Source organism: Augochlora pura, chromosome 9, assembly GCF_028453695.1.
Source record: "Augochlora pura isolate Apur16 chromosome 9, APUR_v2.2.1, whole genome shotgun sequence".
In the NCBI taxonomy this organism is placed as follows: Eukaryota; Metazoa; Arthropoda; class Insecta; order Hymenoptera; family Halictidae; genus Augochlora; species Augochlora pura.
Genome location: NC_135780.1, coordinates 14,115,748 through 14,137,457, shown reverse-complemented (window position 1 = coordinate 14,137,457; position 21,710 = coordinate 14,115,748). Strand labels below are relative to the sequence as shown.

General features: G+C 56.8%; 1 protein-coding gene across 2 annotated transcripts in view; it reads left to right on the top strand.

Annotated features, from left to right (window-relative positions):
- Nucleotides 1–21,710, top strand: part of Ush (Zinc finger protein ush) — a 161,379-nt gene that overhangs the window by 89,356 nt on the left and 50,313 nt on the right. The window contains exon 1 of one of the 2 annotated variants that reach the window (XM_078190451.1): nt 21,002–21,211. The exons of the other annotated variant lie outside the window; for it this stretch is intronic. Coding sequence (XP_078046577.1) covers nt 21,142–21,211 — 70 coding nt within the window. The 5' untranslated portion in view covers nt 21,002–21,141. Of the gene's footprint in view, nt 1–21,001; nt 21,212–21,710 lie in introns of those variants that run through there. 2 annotated transcript variants of the gene reach the window in all.

Genomic DNA, 21,710 nt, shown 5'->3' with positions numbered 1-21,710 from the left:
TCAATATAGATATTCCTCCGAGGGCGAGCGGACGCGCGTCGAGGAAGGCGTGGCCCAACAATATTATAAACATAAACAACCGCCGCGCCGCCGACACATATAAATGTCTATCGCGCCGTGAATCAGCTTTCCGTCGAACACCTCTGCCCTCGATTATTAAACGCGGCCGACGGCGTCTCTAAATCATTTCCTCGCTGGTAACACGCCCGGAGACATCCTACACGGCGAGGATCGAGGGATCGATACCTCCTCTCCTGCTCGGCTCCTCGTCGTTCGGAATTCTTCTCGCGGCGGGATCCGATCGATTCGTCTCGAATGTCTCGATACTCTCGATAGCGAATAGAAGAGCGCGCCAGAGATCGGATCCAGAGAAAGAGAGAGAGAGAGAGAGAGAGAGAGAGCGCGTAGAACAACCGGCAAACGATCGAAACTCAGCTACAGATAGATCGTTCTCGGATTAAGCCGTTCGCGTAGGAGTTGGCCGATCCCGCGGAAAACTCTGCGCTAGGGAATTATCATTTACAGTTAGCCGATTACCTCCGCGATGACTAGATCTTCCTCCAGGAGAAAGCCGCGATCGACGGAGAGAGAGTGAGAGAGAGAGAAAGAGAGAGAGACGGATCGCGATCCCGCGAGCGATCTCTCCGCGCGCCCCGGCACGGCAACAAGTCGTACAAAAATTTCCATCGGCCAGAGCACATTTTTCTTTCGGATGCGGAATAAAGTGCGACGCGACCGGTCCGAATAATTCGGAGCGGGAGATCCAGCCCGAAGAGACGAAACGGTCGCGGTAACAAACGCGACAATTTGCCGATTTAACGGGCGAGGGAAAAATTGAAACCGCGGGATTGAACGGTGATCGCGAGCTGTTTCGGAACCGGAGAAAGATGAACGAGTGATGGAAAAGTTACGGCGTCGCGCGTCCCGCGTCGCCGAGAGCAGAAATAAATCTTGTAACCGGCGCGGCGTGGCTGGTTATTATCGCGGTGGGCGCGCGCGCGCGCGAGAGAGAGAGATACGGGTACAGAGTTAGGCGAGTTTCGTAGTCGAGTTGCCGTGGAAGCGCGTTTCGGTGAAAGAGCCTCGCGCTCGACCAGGAATGGAAATCGGCCGAGATCGTTCTGTGACGGGTCGCGTTGTTGTTTTGTTCTTTTTGTTCGAAAGATACGGCCGCTCGTTTGTCGGGGAATAAAATGCTAGATCCGTCGGTGTTAATCCCCTCGTACACACCGGCGCAGCCGGCCGACACGAGCCGACTCGTCGCGACGGGACGCGACGCGACGCGACGCGAGCGATTGTTTCGTTTCGTTTCGGCGGGCTCGCGATCCCGGCTGCCTATTGATTCATGAGCGATTAGTTGTGAATAATGGATCGAGTTTGGTTGAAAATGTTCCAGTTGCGTTGGATCGCGATACGTTGCCCGCTGAAGGCCGGAATGGATCGTGTAATTGAATATTTCCGGCGACCAGGAATTTATTAGGCCGCGCGTATCGTCGCTCTAAGGGTTGATCCCTCGCGAATCATTACCTCCGAGCGAGATCATTATTTAATCGGCTGGCTTATCGATACCGGTCGGCTGTCTGTCCGGCGTTCCTCGAACGTTCGATCTTCTTGCGACAAGAACTCACTCTCTCTCTCTCTCTCTCTCTCTCGATTCCTCCTCGAAATCGGCTTGGACGGTTAAATGCCGTCGACGAGCTCGTCTAAACAACGAGCAACGCGGAAGCGGATCGACGAGGAGGCATTCCGGTAAAGGCGAAAGAAAAATCTCTGATTGTGGAAGCGTTTCCTCGGTTCGACTCTCGAGCATCGCGTTTCCACCGTCGCTGGCCAGGTGGAAGTCAGGGAAAAGAAGAGCGAGGAGGGAGAGAGAGAAAAAAGAAGGAGGACGAGGAAACGGTGGAGGTATCCAGCTCCGGGCGCACCACGCTGGAACAGAGTCCGTGGAAAAAAAGAACCCCGGTTTCTGAATACAATCGTGAGACATTAAGGCCGGCCGAGCGCAACATCCGCGGCCCGCGGAAACCCGCGCGGTGCAGCGCGACGCGGCGTGCGTGGGTGCGCGTCGCGTATCACGATAGAGATAGAGAGACGGGGCGAGACCATTTAAGGGCATCCACTGTGCCACCAAAAACGGATAGGTGGCGTGCACCGTAGGGAAAGCCTTCGCGGTGAAATCGTAAATCTCGTTTCCGCGGTGGCGATGGCGATGGCAGGCAGGCAGGCAGGCAGGCGGCGGTGGTAGCGACGCCGGTAATGACCGGTCCCCCTTGTCGGGAAATCTTTCCTCGTCCTATTCACTGTTTTCCGTTTTCCACGATCTCTCGACGAGAAACTCACCGTCTCGTCCAACTGGCACGCAGGTGCTTCCACGACACGAGATTCCGTCGACGCGGCTCGAACCCGCGTTCGCAGCGGAGAGCATCCGTCGAAAGCGTGTATCTTCGAAAATAGCAGAGCGCAGCAGCACCCCCAATCTGTCGAACAGCTGAATCGTTGAGAGCATTATTTCGCGGCGACTTAGCACAAAGCTCGTCGTCGTCGTCGTCGTCGTCGTCGTCGTCGTCGTCGTCGCGAGCGTGTCGAGCCGCCATCGGCGTCCGCATCAGCTAAAAAAAGCCCTGGGTAATTCAATATCCATCGGGCTTTCGAGCAGGCGGCCGGGAAGACAATCGTCGGGTTTCTCGAAGCCGATCGATCTTCCGGCGGGCACATTTTTCTCGACACACGTCCTCTTCTTCGGCTGCCGGTGTCGCTCGTGCGAGATGCCGAGCACCGAGCTGGCGGAGACGCGGCGTCGAGGGGGTGGAAAACGACGTCGACGAGGAGGATGAGAACGTGGAGGAGGTGGTGCGCGACTGGCTCGGAGCTAATCTCTGGCCGGAGCTAGCAGAGCTGAAGTAACGGAATGAAAAGGAGAGAGAGTAGAGTAGGCATGCCGACGCCGAGTGGATGTATCGGCAATAATCGTTGGCCGGGCCTCTCTCTCTCATTCTCGTCCCTCTTGCTCTCTCTCTCTCTCTCTCTCGTCCTCGAGTGTTGGCGGCGCGAGGCGCGAGGCGCGAGGCGCGAGGCGCGAGTACAAGGGACTTTGTGAATAGACCGTGCCGGGGGGATGTAGATACGCCATGCTCGACGACGCCGGGGCGTGCGATTCGACGAACGGGATGCTCCTTTGTCTTTCGGCTCGTTTCGTTTCGAACGAACGGTAACCACCCTCTCTCGCGCAACCAGAGACTCTCTTTTCAGGCCGGGTTCCGACTAGCATCGCGGGCGAGCAGCGCGGCGGTGGCGGTGGCGGGCAAAGGTTCGCGCTGCTGCCGCGGCGGCCTGGAGCGGGGAACGAGGCGAACGCGGCGAACGTGGAACGGGTGGCTAACCGGCAGCAGGCCGAGGGGCGGACAGAAGGGGGCCCGGCTCGACGAGCACGCCCGATTCAGACAATTATTGTCGATTCGCGCTTGGAAATCCATCCAGCCGACGCCAGCAGCTTTTTCACTCCCGCGGGCGCCGCGACGGGCTTCATCTTCGTTCCCTCGGCCGATCATCCCCATCCTCCTTCCTTCCACCCTCGAGCCGCCCCTGCCTTTTTCCAGCGGCCAACGCGGCGACCGTCCTGCGGTTTTCGAGTTATCGCGGATCGCGAGGACTTTGCGCCGCGTGCTCTTCCGACGGGGCCGCTCCTCGCCCTCTTCGCGACGCGTCCTGGGCGTATTTCTTCCAATTTCGACGCTCGAAAATACTTTAATAATCGCGATAGGCGGTCGACCGACGACAGCCGCGGAGAAAACGCGGAGAGAGAGAGAGAGAGAGAGGGAGAGAGGCGATAAATCTGGGGGCGCGGAAAGAGTGCGAGGATCGACGGGAAACTAGACGAGCGCTAGCAAGAGTCCCGTGATCGATGAAACGGTCCACCGTGGAAACGGTGGAAGATTTGCAGGAAGCGCTCGAGAGCCCTCCTCGAGGTCTCGGGGAGGGTTCGGTTCGGTTCGGTTCGGTAAGAGCAAGCCCGACCCGGCTCGGCCGCTCGAGAAAACCGATCTGGATCGTATAACCGGCGGAGCGGCTCCTCTCGTCTCTCCGACCAAGTGGTCGTTCGCAACCCCGTAACTTCGGAGTCAGTCCTCGGAGTGGGGCGAAAAGGGTGGAGAGGGTGGAAAGGGTGGAAAGGGTGGAACGGGAGACGAGAGCCGGGCTCGCTCGACTTGACGCGGCTCTAATTTCCGATAGGACACGTGACTGGAATCCACGATGCGGGGCGCGCGCTGCCGCCGCGTCTAGAGGACACTTTATTCTTATTCGAACCTCCTTATCCACGTCCGGAGTCGGGTGACGCGGTGATTTATCGAGGGTGCCCGATGGGTGGTCCACAAAAATCGCTCCTTCGGCAATTAGCCCTCGAGAGACGTTCGCTGACCCTCCGTCGACCGTTGGTTGTCCACTCGTGCTGTTTCTCTATCGCGCATGTCCGGAAAAACTTTACTTTCAAATGATTCTTGGTTATTCGAAAATTATTATAAGATTATTATTGTCCGGAATCTGACAATTAACGCGACGGGTAGGGTGCGGTTGGTAAATCGCGTCCGCGTTCCACCGCGATAATTCACGATCTACCCCAGTCGGATAGAAAAGAGAAAAAAGGGGAACGCCGGTGAAAATGAGAAAGCGGTCGGCGGTCGCTGGGCGGCGCGTCGGATCGAAAAAGCATCGGACAGGACATCGGTCCGTTCTTCACCGGGTTTCAGGGGAATCCGCCTTAAGAAATCGTTCCGTTCCTTATCACCATAGAGCAGGAATCCTTCTGGCGAAGCCGCGCTCGATCATCGCCCGGAGAGAACACCGCGCTAGACAGTCGGAGCGATTTGTAACGGCGTAGAATGTAACGGGGCGGGGGGGAAGTTGGACGCGCGTGGGTGGCCCGAGGTGGTCGGTTGCAGGCGACGATGCTCGATTTATCGCGAGCCGTGAAAATAATAGCGAAATATAAGCGACGGAAAATAGAAAAATGATCGTGCCCGCTGGAATTGATTCCGACGATCCATCTCTCGTTTCTCGACCGATCGCGGCTTCGGGCCGTCGACCGGCTGTGTTTCTTCGGCTTCGACTTTTCTCTCCGATCCGTTTCTCCAACGCGAACAATTTCCCCTGCATCTTCCAATCTACGAACCCCCTAATTTTCTCGGACGTCGGACCAAGTTCGAAACAACGGACCATCGAACATTCCTGAAAGCCTCCACCTCCGAAAGCCGAACGGTCCCGATAGCTAACCGAAAATGAAGCACGATCTTCCCGGTTCTGGCGGGAGATCGCAAAGCGCCGCGACTCTCTGCTCTCGACTCGCCTGGAAGCGCGAGGAGCTGTGCAGAGTGGCGAGGCGAGGCGAGGCGAGGCGAGAGACGTCCTGGCCGCGGCTTGGGGCGGAATAGAGAGGGAAGCAGGGCGGAAGAGGAGCAGAAGCGTAGTACCACCCAGGAACCACCGACGCCGCCGCCCACTCGTGTGGAAAAATGATAGCAGCGTACTGACTGAGTGCCCGTGCTTCTATCCCTCTCCCGCGCACCCCTTTCCAAGCCCCTACGGGGGTGGCCGACGGGTGGACCGCGCGGCTGGCTCCCGCCGCGTGGGAGGAGGAGCGCGGGGCCGGCGGGGGACCAGAGGGGACGGGGACGAGAGGGGGCGGGGGGCGGGGGAGACGAGATGCCTGCTCCCGATTCCCTTATCGCCGCGGCACAGTTGTGTGTGCCTTTATGAAGATCTGTCAAACTCTGCCTCTCGCTCGTTCCAACGGGCGGCGGCACCCCTTCGCGCTTTGCGCTTCGCGCCTCGTCTCTCTTCCGCCTTCCGCCTGCCGCCTGCCGCCTTCCGACCGCCGCACCGCACCACGCTCTCTCGCTCTCTCTCTCGTCCCCGCGGGTGTCGCGGACCTAGGTGTAACGACGTATCGCCCATCTAGCGCGCGTCGAAGCCAAACGCGTTCCTATGACCCCCTGTTGTCCTCGCTCCTTTCGCTTATCTGCCGCGAAACTTTTCCCGCGTTTTACGCCGGCCCGGCCGACACCGATTTTCGGCCCTCTCGAGCTCCACGGACGCGTTCCGCTCGCGAATTCGGCAGCAGACAGAATCGATCCTCCTCCGGAGGTCCTAATCTTTCCAGATAGATCGCGAGGCACTCGTCGAGGCCACGGAAAAGTAGGTGGGGGCACCGACGGCGTTTCGGTTGCCGTCGAGCCGCCCCAAGTCCTGTGACACGCCGCAAACGTTTAGTCACCCCTCGAGACGAGCGGAGGATGGCGCGTTCCTCGCGGATGGCTGCTGGAAGGGACCCGCTTCTCAGCCGACTCGAAAGGGGTATATCGGCCGATTAGGCGACGACTCGGAGAAGCGGTGACTCGGTTCTTGGCAGAAGTTGGCATTATCGCGTTCGGATTCATTGATTCCAGGGAACCGCCGCGCCGCTTCGCTCCGCGACGCGGAACTTGCCGCCATTACGGACCCCGTTATCTGAGCATTTCAACGAGACTGCCGATGTCCTACGACGTGTGATATCGACACTCTACTTTCGGCTAGTTACCGATAGCTTCTCCGCGGGTAATTCACCGCGGCTGATGCCCGAGATTCGATCGCGATACCAACTTGCCTTCCCCATCACGACGTACCCTAAATTGTTTGCTCCGCGAGGGTTCCCCTTCGACGAGAAAAATTCCGTTTAAACAGGTTTTATTCGTTTCGAGAAACCCGGTAAAAGCGGTCGTCGAACGAGCGAACGTTATTTCTCGCCTATCGGAACGAAAACGAACGCTCCAACGGTTACGTAACTCGGGATTTTCCGAATCGGCTGTTTTTTATTTCCCGCAAAGGTTCGCGGGGCAACGATAAGCCGCGATAAGAAAGATAATGATTCATCGACAAGTCGATGCAACGATTTCCTTCGGCGATTCGTCGATTGGCGGTTCGCGGATTCGCAAACTTGCGAGAAGGAGGAGGAGTGCGAGAGAGGGTCGTCGGCCGACTGATCGGTTAACGACAGCTTGTGTCCCCCGTCCCAAGCGTGGAACGCGGCGTATCCATCGAGCTACCAACCCGACGGCAACAAAGTCTCCGAAACGACCCCGACCCACCGCGTTAAACGAGGAAACAAATTGGAAGCGGAGGCAGGGGGCACATAAACTCCCCCAAACACTTCATTAAAGGCTGGCGCGGGGGGATGGGGGGACCGGGAACGAGCGCGAGCCCCACCCAGCCAGGTCCCGTCGAGTCGTATTATATAATTAGCCGGACGGTGGCCGAGGGGTCGAGGGGAGCTCGGCGTGAAATCCCGAGGAATTCGTTCACGGGCCCCGCACCTTCCAGCTTCGGGGTCCGCTCGTAATCCCAGGCCCGAGGCCCCGGAGCTCTCTCGAGGCCAGGGCCCGACGAGAGTGGGCCGACCGGAGTAGATTTCACGATCGCTAATGAGATTCCGAGTGTCAAAACTCTGGCGGGCCCGGGGACGCTGGGCATCGTTCGCGCACACGTACCTACAATGCACCCACCGAAGCCACCAAATAACGGATCGCGCCGATTAGATGACGCCGATAAAGGTGGCCCGCCGAGTCCTCCCGAGTCCCGAGTCCCGAGGTGGGCTGCGAACGAACAGGTATAATACATGCTCCCCGACGAGCTCGAACTCGTTCCCCCGGGTGGCTAGAACAGGGGGGACCCACGAAGAACGGTCGAGATGCGGCGAGGAGCGGCGAGGCGACCGGCGGAAAAGAGGCGGACGAGGACGAGGACGGCGAGGAGGAGGAGGAGGAGGAGTAGGAGGAGGAGGAGGAGGCGGAGGAGAGAAGGACGTGGACGGGGACGGGGACGAGGACGAGGCCAGAAAAGATAAAGAGAGGACTAAAGAGCGGAGATTAGCGCTAATGCACCATCGAGGGAATGGGATGGTACGGGGGCGAGGTCCGTCGTATCTCTCATATTTCAGACCCCCGTGACGTCCTACGAGATACCGAATCATTCCCACCTAGAGTCGAGCGTGTATTTTTAGACGGTCTCTTTTCTTTCGAGCTCCCAGCGCCCCGCGGTCTTCCTGGTCGGGAGAGAGACTCGTACCATTTTTGGCCGGTTCGCGACAATCGGCTGCATCCGGTTGCTGCCGCCTCGAAACGATGGATCTCCCTTTCTCTCTCTCTCTTTTGGAGGAGGCTCCGTCGAACGGCCAAGAAAAATCGCGCGCTCGAGAAAACGACTGCCGCCGAGAAAGTATCGACGCGGTTTTTAAAATAACGCGTCGAGTACGCCGAGGACGAGAACGTTCCGGCGGAGGTATCGTCGCGGTTACGCAAATTTCCGCCATTTTCTGGAGAAGGTTATCCGCGATCGATCCCGAACAGTTTCGCCGGTCGGGATTTTTACGGGGGATAATTTTCCCAACGATCTGCCGATGCAGAATACTTGTAAATCACCCGGCGAGGCTGCACGGGATACATACCGGCTCGCTCGCCGATATTTATCTCGTAGAAACCGAGGAGAAGCTTATTAGACTCGGATGCATGTACCTTAACAGACGTTCCTTATCTGAGGTGTCGACGCCTCACGCGGAAAAGGTTAACGCCGAGACAAACGTTAACCTCCGATTTACGGTCCTGCACTTTTCGCCGATAAATAGCGCCGCGTGCACGCGCGCGATCGCGAGCCTATATCGCGCTTGCAATTAGGATCGACCCGAGAGAGAGAGAGCACACATGCGCGCTTGCGAAATTACGCTCCTTCTTCTCTTGCTCCTCCCGCTTCTCCTTCTTGTTCGTTTTTATTTCGGAAATTGTGAAACAACGCTTCGATGCTCGCTTCCATCCAACCAATGCGTTCTCCGCGCCGAGAAAACCAAAATCAACGGAGAAGGAATTTTTGATTTTGTATCCAGCAGCTTTTTAGCGCACGCGAAACGCGAAGCGGAATCGTTTAGATTAGAAAAATCGCGAGCCGTCGGCGATCGATCGGGAAATACAATGCACAAAGATATCGAACGTTCCGCGATAATGCCCGGTCCCGAAGTTTCTAACGCTATAAAACATAGCGCGGACAGCGGGAGTGGATAACGATTCGCTGAAAGCGTCGTTAATTTCTGCGCACGTTATGCAGGACGATTTACAGGCTGGCCGGCGAACGCGGACATCTTGCCGCGACGCGATATTTCCAGCATTTCGACTACGTAACAGCCGCCAATAATTAGACCGATGGTATTTGCGCGAATCCAGAGGAAAACCGACTCGACGAGGCTGTGCACGCTGCGTGCTCTTTACTCGAGGGATCGCTGCGAGGGTACGCGGTGTTTCTTCAAATGTCATGGATTTTACGTGCAAAACGGTTGGCTTTGAAGAAGAAGAAGAAACTAATTTTCTACGAGTAATGCCGAGCGGTGATCCCGTGGCTGAAATCGTTGGCGACGGTAGGAGCGAGATCTCTAGGAGATGCATCGCCGGTTGGAAGACGTATCGCGTCAGCCGTCGCTTCGCGTCCGAATCCAGCAATCGGAGTCGAAAGGAAGCAGCCCCATTGAAATCCCGCGGATTTCCCTGACGGACGTAATAATTTGGTGTCCCTCAAACGTTCCTCCGTATCGGAAGCCAACTTTCGCATTAGCCGATGGAATTGTCCTTCGTCGGACGGACAAGAGAGGTCGGGAGACGTCCTCTCTCTCCTCCTTCGGGCAAACTGTCGAACTCGCATCGAGCCTGGCACGAGCTGCAACGAGCCGCAGCCTCGGTTCAACCTTCCAGCTTCTGGGGGCTCCGAGGGGTTACGCGGGGCTCCGAGGGGCTCCGAGGGGCTCCGAGGGGCGCGCGGACCCGGCCAGAGGGTTTAATCGCAAATTGACTCGTCGTCGCCAATAAAAATTCAATAACCGCCTGCCCGCCGCCGGTTATTGTCGAAAAGTTCGTCCCAGGCCTTTTAGCGTCCTCCACCCACGAATCGCCGCCCACCCCTCCCCCCGCCTCGTCCCTCCGTTCATTGCGCCATCCCCTTTCGCCCCGGCTCCCAGCAACTCCGTTTTCTCTCTTTGCCGCCATCGGTGGATCCTCTCTCTCTCTCTCTCTCTCTCTCTCTCGCTCTCGCTCGCTTTCCTTTCCTTTTTTCGTGTTCGCCTTTTCGTTTGTTTTCCGTTAACATTCGCTCGAAAAATATTCGATGTTATCCGCACACCGTGAATTGGCTGCCGACACTCGTACCGAGACTCTGTGGACTCTGTTTCGTTTCCACTCGATGGCCCCCCAACCCCTCACAGCCCCGTCGATCGCCTCTCTCGCTCGGACATCGCTCCCGCCCTCATCCTCGCCCTCGCCCTCGCGCTCGCCCTCGAAATCTCTCACCCTTCGACAAAACCGTGTAAGCTCGCACGCGTCAACGGGTAACACGATTCTTTTTTCACTCGCCGATACTAGTTTTGCGGCGCGTCCTCGATCGATCCCTATTAACGGGGTCCGATACCGCGCCGCGATAATAGCAACGGGGCAGAGGCTCCTAATCGACGTTCGCAGAGGTTGAATATTGAATAGTCCACAGTCTAGAAATGTTGCAGGAAACATTAGCGTCGGTCTGGCAGAAGTCTCGGGAAGTAATCGAGAGGAATCGGTTCGCGAGCGTGCCGCGAGACCAAGAATTAATTGCAGGGGATAACCCGTTGAGCGGCCGGGCCGCAATATTAATGGCAAAGTTGCGGAAGGATTTCCAGGATCGGCGGCCGCGAGGAAATCGTATCGACGAGTTGATTTATCTTGTCTCGTCCTCGTCCCGAACGACCGCATCGATAGGCGTATTCATATATCTCTGCCCGGCAGCGTTATCTCTCGAGGAAGGTATCCGAGCGGCCGGGTGCTCGTTCAAAGTGAAGACGTCCTGCCAGCGGCTGCCACGTGTTCGAGGGGCAGCCTATGCAATATCCCGCGTACCTTCGTACATATATCCTTTCCGAGTCTCGAGTCTCGAGTCTCGAGACTAGAGACTCGAGAGGAAACGCTAACGCGACTCGGCCGCGAATCCCGCGACCGAGAACCGGAAGGAGCACGTGCAGACCTAATGGGTTCTTCGCGTATGCCACTTAACGGACGGTTGCGTAACAGCCGGTATTCTCACCAGACGGTGGAAGGGAAGCGAAGAAAGGAGGGAGGGACGACGGCCGCGTGGCCACGTGGCTGCCACAGGCTGGGAAATTTCGCGGTTCGTTCGAAGCGATCGCTTCCGCGAAGCGATTGCCGTTTCCTTTCGAAAGAAGCGGCCCCGGAAGACGTCCGGTTATTTATTTCTGTTGGGAGGCGACCTATAGAATTGCGCGGCTTTAAAAGCGAATCGATCGGCAAGATATTCGAGGGGAACGGAATTGATTTTGGAGAGGGCCGATGCCCACCTGTCGCGTGTCGTCGCAAAACGGTGGACGCGCGTCCGCCAGTCGAAAACTGTGGCATTAACAGGCGTGAGGGATGAAGCGACGCGGCTCGTCGACCTCCTGACACGATTCACCGGGGGCGCGTCGGGTCACCCTTCACGGGATTTCCGCTTGTTTTGCGAGCGACGCGTAGCTCTGCTGCGTGGAAAATCCAGAGAAATCCAGACAAATTTTCCTCCGTGACACGATATCGGCTTTGCGAAACGGCGCGCGTCCCGAGCTGCGACAAACGCATCTATCCTCCGCCTCCACCTGGTCCGAGTACGAGTCAACGAATCGGTTAACCTCTTGCTCGATCAAATATGTTTAGCAAATTAATATGGCCGTTCTTGGTGATTGAAAGTTTTCTTAAATTTCGAGAAAAAGTTTCCTGTATTTCCAGGTTGCAATTACAGAGGATGCAACGCGGGCGGTTACAGAAGGGAAGATCGATACGAAATGCGGAAGAACGTTGCAAACGAGTGTCCAACCTAATCCCAAGAACGCGTCCATAAGTTTTCCGCGCGTTTCGTTTTCGGTAAAACGTGTTCGCTGGGAGATTTCGGTCGGTCGTATCGCGGCAATTCGGCTGGGAATCGGATTGCCGCGGCGAGATCGAGGCGCCTAGGAATAGGAGGTCGTTAGATCCCGGCGACCTCCGGCCGGCCGATCGTCGATCTTTCCCTCGGCCTTGGCATTTGCGAATAAATGGATCCACTGTCCGACAGCGGCGCAAGGAAGGACTCGACGAAAGAAAAGAAGGAGCCGCGCGGGCTCGTGACGATTCGAGGCGAGGCGAGGCGAGGCGACGCGACGCGACGGAACTACGGGACGCGACATCGGAACGAGGGTCCCCGTTCCCCGGGCGATAAGATAAACGCGCGTCCCCGTTATCAGCGGTTGTTTCGCGATACCGGCCGCTGCTTACCGCGGAACCGATTGCAGAAGGAGCCTCGAAGACCGTGTAATTGTCCAGTGTATTGCCCTGAAACGTCGCTGCCGTTGCTTGGACATCGACTTGCCATTAAGCCATTAACCACGGACGTAGAAAATGACCGACGATTAACGGAACCTTGCCGTGCGCGACGATGAAAGCGGTTCTCGTTCAAACGAATCAGACTGAGTAGAATATTCCAAAGCTTGTCGAATTTTCGGTCCCGAGTACGGCTCCGGACGACTGCTGGAACGAAAACTAGAAAATCGGTCGGTGGAAACTGTTCGCGTATCTTTGCCAATGAGACTACATATATTCCATGACTGAAAAGTTTGCGATTATTCGAAGAAGGAGATAGTCGGTCGAAAGAAACCGAGAGTTCCAATGCGTACGTCGGAAACAGGTCTTTGGGATTTGCATATCTTGGCAACGCGAGTCCGTACAACCTTAGAAGTTTAAACGATAAAGCCGATGCGATAATTATACCGTTGATGGCTGGTTCGCGGAGATGGTCAAAGCATTTCCTCGGATCGTTTTCGAAGCTCGGCGACGACGAGGACGACGACGGCCGAGCAAAATAAAACGGCAAACTAAATGGAACGCGATAGTTCCGGATGGAATTTCCGCCAGAGAAGAGCAGATTCTTCGTCGGTAGCCGGCAAGAAGCAGAAGTCAAGGGAGGATGGATTGCCAGATCCCGATCACCGGCCAGTTCAGCAGGACCGAAGAGTCCCCGAGATAGGAAGCGATTCTCGGGGGTTGATCGACGATTTGTCAAAGTCTTTCCGCGTGACGCGCGCGCGCGGGGAAGACAGCCTGGACGACAATGCCTCTGGTCGTGGCTCGATATTTAACGCTGCACCGCAAAAACCTCGCCTCGGCTCCTTCAATGGGACGGGCAAAAAATCGAACCATCCGCCCGATCTATCTTCTCGTACGTTCCCTTCGTCCGATGCCGATTCCGTTCGAGAAATATTCCCGATCCCGCGCTAACTCCGATTACCTCGCTGCCCGATTATTCGACGCCGCGGATCGAATACTCTTCTGAAACGGAAACCCAAAATTATATATCGTCGGCTCGCTCGGTGATATCCTGGCTCGCGTTAAAAAATCTCAAAGACAATCTCTTTCCACTCGATTCCCTTCGGCGAGCGTAACAGCGTTTCGAGGTCGATTAGTCGAGGAGCGCGTCGGCTGCGTCGGGCAAGGTAACCACCCCACCGGCACGGGGTGGCAGCGTGCACTTCGTCACCGTCGCGACGTCGCCCGGAGCCCGGTGGCGGCAGAGAGCCGGAGCGCCGGCCACGGTGAAAAAGAGCCGGACACTTTTTATCGTGGCTCGCAATTATGATTAGCTACCCGACGCGGCGGGAGAGGCGTCGGGGTCGCGTCGCGACGCCGATTAGGGCAGAGTTTTCCTCGTCAAAACCGCCCCGCGGAACGAATGCTCGCTTTACGCCACCCCCCGAGTGGCGATCTCGCGGAAGAGCTCTCCCTCTCCACCCTCTCTCTCTCTCTCTCCCTCTCTCCCTCCCTCCCTCTCTGTCTCTCCGTTCCTCCCTTGTTCTCTGCGTGGCCGGCACTCCCCTCCTTTTCTCCGTTCTATCTGGAGCACGACGAGGAGGGTAGCGAGCGCGGAGATTACACAAATGAGAAATGACCATCAGGCTATCGGAGAACTTCGGTGCCGGCTGCTAGCCGGGTTTTGCGACATCTGCGGGCGGGGGATGCGAGGGCTTCGCGTCGCTTCGCGTCGGGACGCGTCGCGTCGGAGCGACTATCGCGCGGGCAGAGACTGCGACGCGGCGCAGTGCTGTGTCGCGTTTTTAATGCGGAAAGAAACGGCTCGCGCACACCTGGACGCGCCACGCAACGTCTGGGGACATTTTCATACCGATGCTCTCGGCGTTCTCGGCGTTCTCGGCGTTCTCGGCGTTCTCGGCGCTATCGATGCTCTCGGTGCTGCTGTCCCGCGCGCTGCTGCGACCCCGCTGAACAAGAATTATGTATGTCGCGCCGATGTTGCTGTCGGCTTCCCCTACCGCTTTATCTTCGCGGCTTTTTCTGTTTGCTTCATTTTGCGTTTTTCCAAAGATGGAAAACGCTAGCCGACCGGTTCGTAATCCCGCACAGTTGTGCCGTCGGTTCGATTTTCTGCGAACCAGACGAAAGCCTCCATCCATCGTTTAATATGTTGCGGCGAGATTCGCGAGTCGATACTACCAACGATTGCCTGTTCTCAGCCGCACTCTGTCCGCCGACACCGGAATGATCTTGCATCCAGGCGGACCATCTCCCCCAACTATTAGCAAGCGGACGGGGCGCGGATCGGCGTTGGCCCCCGATCGCCGGAATGATCCAGATTTTCACGAACCGGTGTCGGTGACTCGGACAGGAGCGGCTAGCCGCGATATCCCCGTCCATCTCCTCGGACAGATGAGAGCAGCAGCGAGATAAAAGGAGGATACGAGAAGCGTAAAAGCGTCGAGAGAGATGAGAGAGAGAGAGAGAGAGAGAGAGGGAGAGAGCCATAGCCAGAGAGGGCTATCTCTCGCGTCGTCTAGACTCGAAGAGCCGTTCCTGGATTTGCTCCCTCGGGACCGTTGCCGAACGGCGGGGGAGAGGGGGGGGGGCAGAGGAACAAGAGAGAATCTTGCGAGACAGTGAGACCACTGTTGGATCTGTTTCACCCCACCAGTTAGCCTGGAGGATCTTAACGAATAAGATAACACGGCGCCAGGGAGCCAACCTCTCCATCCCTGTCTCTCTCTCGCATTCGACGCCGCTCCCTCCGCGTTGGTTTCGTTCGAACTCGGGTGTTCGAGGTACTCGAAGACGAAACGGTCACCGACACCGCCTCGGTGATCCATCCTGGGCCTGTTCGGACGCCTCTCTCGCGCGACTACGCGGAATCTCTTGTCCCGTGGTCGCTTCGTGGTCGCTTCTTGTTCGCGCCTCGCGCCTCGCTCCTCGCGCCAGCAGACGCGTCGAAGAGCCGAGGCTCGACAACAACGTCCACCACGACTCGTCGACCGACCACCGGCCACCCGTCCCCGTCCCTGGCCCCGGCCCCGGCCCTCGACTCCCCGGTTATCGAGAGCAGCTTGATCTTTACGATGTATTAATTGCCGCTGGCCAAGTGGGTGGTTGAAGGTTGTCGGCTCGCCACCGCCTGCGAATCGTTGGTGCCCCCTCGTGCCGAACCGAGGTCGGTGACAGCTGTATTAAACGAGCAACAATGGGTGCGATTCATCGGCTGGCTGTTTTTCGGGGGGACAGTTCGACTAGCTAAACTCGAAGCTGAACCTCAACAGGGGTCGCGCAAACCGCGTCGAGGAAGCTGTCGTCGGAGGGTCCACGATTTCGCAGGCGACGACGAGTCGGCGAAACGTCCGCGGTGACAAAGCGGTGGACACTCCGAGAGCGTCTCGGCCGGACGCGACGATCGACCGAATGAAATCGTTTCGAGCCAACGATAATTACGTCGCGTCGCGTATTATCGGAATCGGTAAGGAACTAATTAACCGGTAGTCCGAAGTGACCGCGGCAGTCCGCGCGATCATAAATCATTCGCGAGCGATCTAATTAAAAAGGAGTTGAACCGGCGCGCCGCAAGTTCGACTACTGGTTCTCCGGCGACGAACCTGCGAGAGCGCGCGCGCGTTCTGGCTGTCGCCGATAATTTATTGGCAGGTAATTAGCGATCGCGCGAACGATAATTGTCCGGTTTCGCAATCGTCCCGGAATAATAATCGGTCTCCCCGCCGCGTCGCGTCGCGACGTTGCGTAACACCGTGGCCGTCGATCCAGCGAAAATCGAAACGATAAATACCCGGCGGAAAACACGCGGCGGCGGCGGCAGCGGCGGCGGGAGAAAGTGCTCAGCGATACGTCCATTAGCCGGAGGAACAAATGAGAGTGCAATCAAACGTCTCTGTCAATCATCGACGCGCAATTGAAATTATAATTCCAGGCGCGAGCTCGCAGATTCGTCTCCCGCCGAATAAATCGATCCCTTCTCCGTTCGGAGAGCTTGGATCGAGCAACTCTTCGATTATGTTTTCTAGATCGCGATTGCCATCGAATTCTGATTTTTCACGAAAGAGTGGATTTACGATCGATCTAGCGCGAATGTTCGAAACGTCGCCGACTCGGAGTTGCGACTGGTTCGTCGTCGTACCGCGTATCGCTGCACATCGGCTGTGTCCGTGTTGTGTCGTAATTTATTTACAGAAGCGACCAGCGATCGCGTTACGTACAAATGTATCGGCGTTTTTATCGCATGCATTCGCAGATACGAGCCCACGGGCGCACTCGCTATAATCGATTCGCCGCTCGTTGCTCGAAGGAAGGAAGAAAGAAGCGTCGCGTTCCCGTCCCGAATTCAAATTTTCTTGAACGCGTTTCTCTTCGAGCTCTTCTAAAAACGGTGCTCGCCGACGAATGCATTCTGGAGCAGCCATTGACAATTCCGCGACGAGAAGCGTCCGTTTCTTACCTCGTTCTTAATACGCCGACAACAATTGTGAGAACAATAAGTTTCCCTCGCTTCGTCTCGCGTCGGAAAGCTCTCGCCGTTCTCGAAACGAACGGTTCTTGATACGAACATTTTCAAAGCGACCGCGGAGACTTTTCGAGCTGGAACCGGGTCTGCGGAAACGCGTGCGAGTCACTGGCGATTGGCAAGCTGCAACCCGTCGGGAATATTGTAAAATCTAATCTTAGAGAGCGGCGTGAGCGGCGAAACGGGTCGCGTCGGCGATAGCCGAATCGCGAGACAAAGAGTACGGTTATTAGATACACGGCCGTTCCCTACGTGTCTTACGATCGTCCTTATCGTTATCGCCATTAGTCACGGAGCCCGTTGTGCCGCGTTACGAGTATCGCCCGGCCCGTTATCGTTATCCGTTATCGCGGCGCGCTATCGGCGAAGTTCAAGCTTCGTGACGGCAGTGACAGGAGGTGGCTTTGGTGCCCCGAAGTCTGCCAATGTCGCCGACATATACGCGAGGACGCGTTCACAGTGCCTCGCCTCTTCTCCTATATTTTTTTCCTCTCTGCTCTATCCTCTTCTCATCCTTCTCCTTGGTCTGCTTGTTCGCGTTCGCGTTCCTTTTTCTCCTTCTTCTCGGTATCGTCGCGTTCTTTTCCCTCCTTTCGCGGGCGACGTGTAATTCGCGCAATCGAGAAGCCGGATACGCCGATAGCGGAGCACCGCGAGCACAATGGGAACGTTGTTTACCGTCGCGTCCCGGCGATCAACTGTGTTTCGTTTCAATTGCCGGCTGTCCGATCGACGCGCTCTCTCGACGCCTCGTCGATCGGCCGATTCTTCGGCAATTTTATCGACGGAGACGTCGCTGCGGAACGGAAGTCCGTACATCGTCGACGGCCGCTTCCCTCGTGATCTCATCGTTCGCCGCACGAATTTTAGGGCGGGTTCCCTCGTTTATCTCGACGCAGAGTTGGTACGAGCTATCGCTTTATTTAAAATATGACCGACGATCCTATCGCAGCGGGAAACGATAGCGATCGAAGACGAGATCGAATGATAAGAAAATCAGAGTTCGCGATGGATCGTTGGTCTTGCTGCAAATCGGTAAATACCCAACTTACAGATAACGCCCAGCGCCGTAGATATTACGCGTGGCGTGGTATTAAAAAGTATTTAGCAGAGGATGCTCGTCGCCTTTCGTCGGCGCAATCGTTCAACTCTGAAAAGACAAAGTTACGAATGTTGGAGCGATTGGAAGCGTTCGCGACAAAAGAGGGACGGTTAGCCGGGCTAAACCGCGACGATTGCTGAAGTAAATGGTTGGCTCTCGGAGCCTGTCGCCGAAATACGGCAACTGTCCTCGGTCGAGTCCGTTTGGATCGGGCCGACTGACCGCTTAGACGCGGACGGGAGAAGCCGAATGTTTGCCCGGCATTATCGTGAGGTAGCAGAACACGAAGAGCGGAAGAAAGAGAGGACGAGAGGATCGGAAAAGCGGGGCTAGGGACGGAGCCGCGAAGAGATAGAGCGAGAGAGAGAGAGAGAGAGAGGAAAGTGATAACAGGTAGCCATTGCTATGGGTCTCCGAGCCGCTTGGAAACCAGTGATAGCGCTTCCCCGCAGGAGCGAGCATCTCGCTGCGGTTTCGTCTTACCCTCGACTCTTGAACAGTCTGTCGGAAACCGCTTCCCGACTCGGCCTACGCGATCTCGGCGCAGGGATTCAAGAGGGATCTATCCGCGACGTCCGGGGATCTACGGGGATCTACCGGGATCCGCGCGCCGCTCGAAACGAACGGTTCCCCTTTCGCGAAAGACGCGGAGGAGGAGGAGGAGGAGGAGGAGGAGGAGGAGGAGGAGGAGAGCCGTGGTAACCGTTGTGCCCGAACGCGTAACGATAATCTACGAGTGCAAAGATCGTCTGCCGGATTAATTGCATCGCTCGAAGCGATGGCCAACCTATCGGAGAAACGGAGTCTGCAGTACGGATAGCTTAACGTTGCTCCGATCAGGAACGTAGTTCCGCGCGGCTTTGCGAAAATTGCGATCCGATCGTCGCAAAGGTGGTGAAAGTGCAGTGCGCGCGCGTGGCTCGTTTCGTTTCGTATAAATAATAAAGGAAGCTCGACTCGCGGACCGGAGGCGATCCCGGCGATGGCAGAGCGAGTCCGCCCATCATCCGTCGACCCCGCAGCCCACAAACTCGCTTCGGGGAATCCATTCGAGTATTCGCGGCACGAAAGAAAAGCATGATCGCTGCCTGTTATTTTCTGAAATGGAGCACGATTTGCATTGGCAGCGAACGATAGAGCACGGACCGCTTCTGTTATGGTGCGCGCGGCGTGCCGCGTCGTCAAGAACCGACCAAGGTCTCTGCCCATTCTGCGTTGAACTCTTCTTATCGCCCGGAAACAATTGTCTACTCTCCCGACCCAGCCGAAACTGATTCACCGAGAGTCACCACCGTCTTCGCGAGAAAGGCCTGCGCGACTGTTGGACCCAAAGACGCCTTAGAGAGGTAGCAAAGGGGGAGAGAAGCGGCGAATCGTCGGGAAAAATCGGCGAAACTTTTAACGGTGCGGCGATTCCGCAATGATCCGCGGGCACGGGTTTTCGGACTGGTCGCGCGTGTGCAGGATCGATAAGATGCCGATCGCGGCGGCTTATCGGCCGCTGGCCCGATAAGAGTCGGCCCCCGGAGAGCTGTCGGCGGTGTCGGCGGTGTCGGCGGTGTCGGAGCTGCCGGGGCTGTCGGAGTTGTCGGAGCTGGCGGAGAGCGAGCGCGGGCCGACCGCGATACGCGGATTATCCGCACGGCTCGTTTATTCCCGCGTTCGCCGTTGCAACGACAACGACAACGACGACAATCGGCCTATCGAGCCGCCTCGTCGCCCCCGGTAGCTGCTTGCCGCTCGAAATTAGGATCGTTGCACCCCGTCGATCCCTACCCCGATCCCTGTATCGAGCCCGACCCGGGCCAGAGGATCCCTGCGTAGCGCCGGAAACTGCTCGGAAACGACCTCCGGCGACGAGCGGACGAGCGGACGAGCATCGGTCGTCGGTTCGAGAACGCTACTACCTGCCACCTTTTTAGGCGCCTCGCCTCGAAACGGTCGAGACTACATATTTGCCAGCGAGTGCGGTGAATTTCAACGTTGTCGAGCGTCGAGTTCTCGATCGGCGATCCGGTTGGTTCGAGGGTGATGCACGCGAGTGGAGTGGAGTGGAGTGGAGTGGAGTGAACTTACGAAAGAAGCTATGCGCGAGCGGCTCTCTGGAATCCTAATTGCTGATCCTAGCATCTCGGAGATAAACGAGAGATAAACGAGACAGAGAGATCGAAGAGCCGGCACTGTCGCCAAAAAGAAACTAGCGGAACGACCGCGGAGTCGATCGAACATCGAGCAGAACGGTCGCGCGGACACGCTCGCGGACCAATACCGAGGACAAATTGCATTTCTAACGCCGCGCCTCCGCCAATTAGAATTGCTCCGCGATGGATCGCGTCACGCGGAGATACTTAATGAATATTGATCGATGAGATCGAGATAAGGATAACGCGTGATGGAAGCGTACGAGGGTATCGCGTAATTTGTCGGATCCTAACGAGCCCGAGGGCACAGCCATCGATCGGAGTAAACGGAGCGGAGCAACGAAAAGATACAAAGATAAAAGCGAGAAAAAGATTCTAGCTCCGCGATCGATCGCGCCAGAACAAGCGAGCGGATTCGATCGAGTTTCCTCCGTCGACCGATCGATCCAAGCTGCTATCGAGGATCTAGAGAGGGTGCAGACGATCCGGAGACGAGTTTCGGAATTTATCCGGCGTGGAAACGTGGAAACGTGGAACCGTGAATCGCGGATCGTGGATCGTGGATCGCGGATAGTGGATAGTGGATCGTGAATCGTGAATCGTGAATCGATGCGGCCGTGGTGCAGCCGATGCAGCTCGATCGAAGCGGATCGTAATCTGGCTCCGCGATCACCATCGCCATCGCGATCGCGATCGTCGATCCCGTCCGCCACGGAGCTCGTGACGATAACGTGACGTGGTTATCGTCGATGGATCTCTCGAACGTGATCAATCTGATCGACGCTGAATCGGGGCCACCTTGAAAATCGCGAGCGTGTCCAGGTTGACTCACCCGAAATCGCTGGAGATCCGACAGTTCGACGAAAATACGATGCCGCGCGTTGCGCTTCGCGGGTCGTCGATTAGGTCAATTCGCGCGACACCGGTTCGCGGAAACCACCGGGCCCAACGAGCAGATAGAAGTCACGATTGAGCCCGAATAGAGTCGCGGACGCGATGAGCATACTTCTGTGGAGGCAGCGCAGGGCTAGCCAGCTCAGAGCGGAAACCACCCTCCCACTGACAAGTAAGTCCGCATTCCTGGCAAACTTCCTCTCGCTGCTACGTTAAAAACGAATTCCTCCTCCTCCTCCGGAGAGAGAGAGAGAGAGAGAGAGACCGTCGGATTGTTTAAGGGACCAGGTGACCTAATTTTCTCAAGTTATCGCTTCCATTTGGCATATAGGTGAAAGGTTGATCCGCAGCTACGTGTCGTGCGCGTTTCATTAATATTTGAATAGCCTAAAGTGATTTTTCGACGGTATCGTAGTAAACACTCGTATCCGCCAATTATAAGTTGCCAAGTGTTTAATTTACGTCGATCGGCAAACAAAATGCCGGGTCAAAACAAGAAGTTTCTTTCGATTGCGTCGTCGATCGATTATCGCGGTATCATCCGACCACTATCTCGCGTAAACTCCGAATATCCCCCACTTGCGTCCGACTGTACGTCATCGCCGTCGAGCGCGCGATGCCTTTCGAGACTGAAAAATATTCGACAGCCACGAAGCCGGGTAGGGCAGCGT